This window comes from Eimeria tenella, genomic scaffold (genome assembly GCF_000499545.2).
Source record: "Eimeria tenella Houghton genomic scaffold, Eth_scaff1072, whole genome shotgun sequence".
Taxonomy (NCBI): domain Eukaryota; phylum Apicomplexa; class Conoidasida; order Eucoccidiorida; family Eimeriidae; genus Eimeria; species Eimeria tenella.
In genome coordinates, this window is record NW_013543546.1 from 490 (window position 1) to 3612 (window position 3123).

The 3123-nt window shown below is 58.7% G+C and overlaps 1 protein-coding gene across 1 annotated transcript; it reads right to left on the reverse strand.

Annotated features, from left to right (window-relative positions):
• Positions 1 to 405: 405 nt before the first annotated feature.
• Positions 406 to 3013, reverse strand: ETH_00025440 (WD-40 repeat protein, putative; the record flags this gene model as incomplete). Its single annotated transcript, XM_013378834.1, has 6 exons — positions 406 to 487; positions 914 to 1140; positions 1430 to 1618; positions 1819 to 2017; positions 2268 to 2772; positions 2918 to 3013. Coding segments are annotated over 6 exons (1298 nt in total), but the record flags the coding sequence as incomplete, so codon positions are not given.
• Between the last annotated feature and the right edge of the window lie 110 nt (positions 3014 to 3123).

Consider the following 3123-nt stretch of genomic DNA (forward strand, 5'->3'; position numbering starts at 1 on the left):
GAGCAGCAGGCGCAGCAAACTGTCCCACAATGCCCTTGCTGCACGGTGGCGAAGAACACAACTCCTCAGGTTTTACTGCTGCTGCTGCTGCAGCAGCTGCTGCAGCAGCAGCAGCAGCAAACTGCCTAGCGCTCATCAACGCGCCCCTTTCAGTTACTCTTAACGTCTCTGCTGCATGCAGCAGATCGACCACTCTAAAGCCCCAATCTCTGCCCGCCCCAGTGCCTTCCCCGCGTGCACTTCTTATCTTGCATGCACTCACTCATCCCCCAATGCATGCATGCATGCATGCATGCATGCAGACAACTGCGCTGCATGCATGCACGCAAGCATGCAAACAAAAGAGACGCATGCATGCATGCATGCATGCATGCATGCATACACCATTGCATGCATACATGCAATTTAGTTGTCACCAGGCAGCTCCCACAGTTTGACGGTTTTGTCCATTGAGGCGGTCAAGATCATTTTTTCGCCTTCTACAAATCTGAGTTTCGAAGCAGCAAAAGAAATAACAGCGGCAGCAAAAGAAATAGCAGCAGCAGCAAAAGAAATAACAGCAGCAGCAAAAGAAATAACCGCAGCAGCAAAAGGAATAGCAGCAGCAGCAAAAGAAATAACAGCAGCAGCAAAAGAATGCAGCAGAGGCAGCAGCAAAAGGAACCCGAGAAGCAGCGGCAAGACGCAAGCCGCAGCAGACGCGTAGTACGCCCGCCGCAGCAGCAAGCGCATGCATGCACGCATGCATGCACGCATGCGTGCGTGCATGCATGCGTTTGCTGCATGCATGCATGCATGCATGCATGCATGCATGCATGCATGCAGCAGCGAGCAACAAGCCGAGTGCCGCGCCCCGCGTCCCAAACCCTCCCCCCCAACCCTAAACCCTAAACCCTAAACCCTAAACCCTTACGCGCAGTCCATGACGGCGTCGGTGTGCCCCTGGAGAGTGGCGACTGGGGCTGCATGCGCTCTGCTTTCGAAGTTGTAAATGTGGACAGCCCCAGAAGAAGTGCATGCAGCAACAAAAAGCCCCGAGTTGTCAAATGCTGCTGCAGTCACGGGGTCTTTGCTGCTGCTGTCGGGGCCCACCTGCAGCGTCTGGAACGCAGCGGACTTCCGCAGGTCCCACAGACGCACCTGCGCGCAAACCCCAAACCCCAAACCCCAAACCCTAAACCCTAAACCCTAAACCCTAAACCCTGCGCGCTGCGCGCTGCAGGCTGGAAGACTCCCCAGTGCTTCCAACGCCGTCCACAAACGCCAAGACCCTCGCTCTCCCGCAAACGCCGCAGACCGCACCCAAACCCTAAACCCTAAACCCTAAACCCTAAACCCTAACTTCCCGTAAACCCTGCGCCCACCGCGAAGCCCCCTCCCCCTAACCCCAAACCCCAAACCCTAAACCCTAAACCCTAGGGCTGCCCACGGTGCCGTCTGCGCTGGCCGTGGCCAGGTAATAGCCGTTTTCCGAAAAGGCCAGTTGGCTTATTTTGTCGGAGTGACCCTGCAGCGCCGCGCGCTGCTCCTGCACCTTCAAGTCCCAAATGTAAACACTCCCGTTGCTGCCTCCGGCCCCCAGGATCATGCCGTCGGGGTGGAAGCCCACGGCCGTGTACTGCGCGCAGCGCACACACCCTGCTGCTGCTGCTGCTGCTGCTGCTGCTGCTGCTGCTGCTGCCGCGGAGGAGCGCGGTTGGCGGCGACGCCACGCTGCTAGCCGCGGCGTTTTGCGCTGCTGCTGCGCACGGGGGTCATAGACTTGCTGCTGCTACTACTGCTGCTGCTGCTGCTGCTGCTGCTGCTGCTGCTGCGTACCTGGCAAGGGAGGTCCCTGTAGACCCCGAGGTAGCGGCCCTCCTGGAAGCCAATGAAGGCCCAAGTCTTGTCAGCAGCAACAGCAGCAAAATAATCTCCCAGGGGGTGCAGCGCAAGAGCTGAAACTTCTCCGCGCTGTTTGCGCAAAGTCGCTCCCAAGGAGTAGGAACTCCTGAAGTCCAAGGACCCCCGCCAAATCCTGCACAACCAGCAGCAGCAGCAGCAACAGCAGTTGAGTGGGCGGCCGGCTGCGCTGCTGCTGCTGCTGCTGCTGCTGCCAGGTGTCTTTGCAGCTCCCGCGTTCCCAGCCCTGTGCCACTGCAGCAAGTTGCACCAAACTGAAGCCCCTGAGCCACCTAAATCAATAAAACTAGTAAATAAATAAATTAATTAATTAATTAATTAATTAATTAACTAAAAAGCAAACAGCGGCGAGCTGCGCGGCCGACTTGACGGTCTTGTCGTCGGAGCCCGAGACCAGCAGCGGCTCCTTCGGGTGCAGCAGGAAGCAGCGACAAGCTTTGCTGTGGGCCTGGACTTTTTCTAATTGTTTTTTATTTTTTAAATCAAAAAAGACAACAGCTCCATCAGCTCCTGAGGAAACGCTGATGACTTCTCCCCTGCCGCCGCCCACGCCGCCCGCCGCTGCAGCGCCGCCTTCGCCCGCTGCTGCTGCAGCAGCAGCAGCGGGAGAGCCCCCCGCAGCAGCAGCTGCTGCTGCGCCTCCCTCCCCGCTGCTGCTGAACACTGCGGCGTGGCGAGCAGCATTTGTGTCTGCTGTCACCCGGTAAACTCCTCTTGCTGCTGCTGAGTGCAGCGGCAGCGACAAAGTGCAGCGGAACTCAGCAGCAGCAGCAGCAGGAGTTACGAAGCCCACTGGCTTCCGCTTCTTCCGCTGGTTCAACAGCTGCCGCGCCAGCGACTGCATCGCCTCCACAAGCTCCTCGCTAATCCCTGCGCAGCAGCAGCAGCAGCAGCAGCAGCAGCGGAATGAGCTGTGGGATGAATTGAGGACGCGCGGGAGAAGCCCGCGTGGACTTGCTGCTGCTGCTGCTGCGTCTGCTGCTGTTGCTGCGTCGGCTGCTGCTGACGAACTCACCGAGGTCTGCTTCTGCGCCGTCTGCTGCAGCAGCAGCGGACCGTTGCAGCTGCAGCACGAGCTGCTGCTGCTGCTGCAGCTGCTGCCTTGCTGCATCTCGCTCCTTAAGCAGCCGCGCAATCACCCTTGTCGCGGCGTCTTGCTGATACAGCGCATGCGCCAGCTGCTTCCTAACCTGAGGAAGCAGCAGCAGCAGCAGCAGCAGC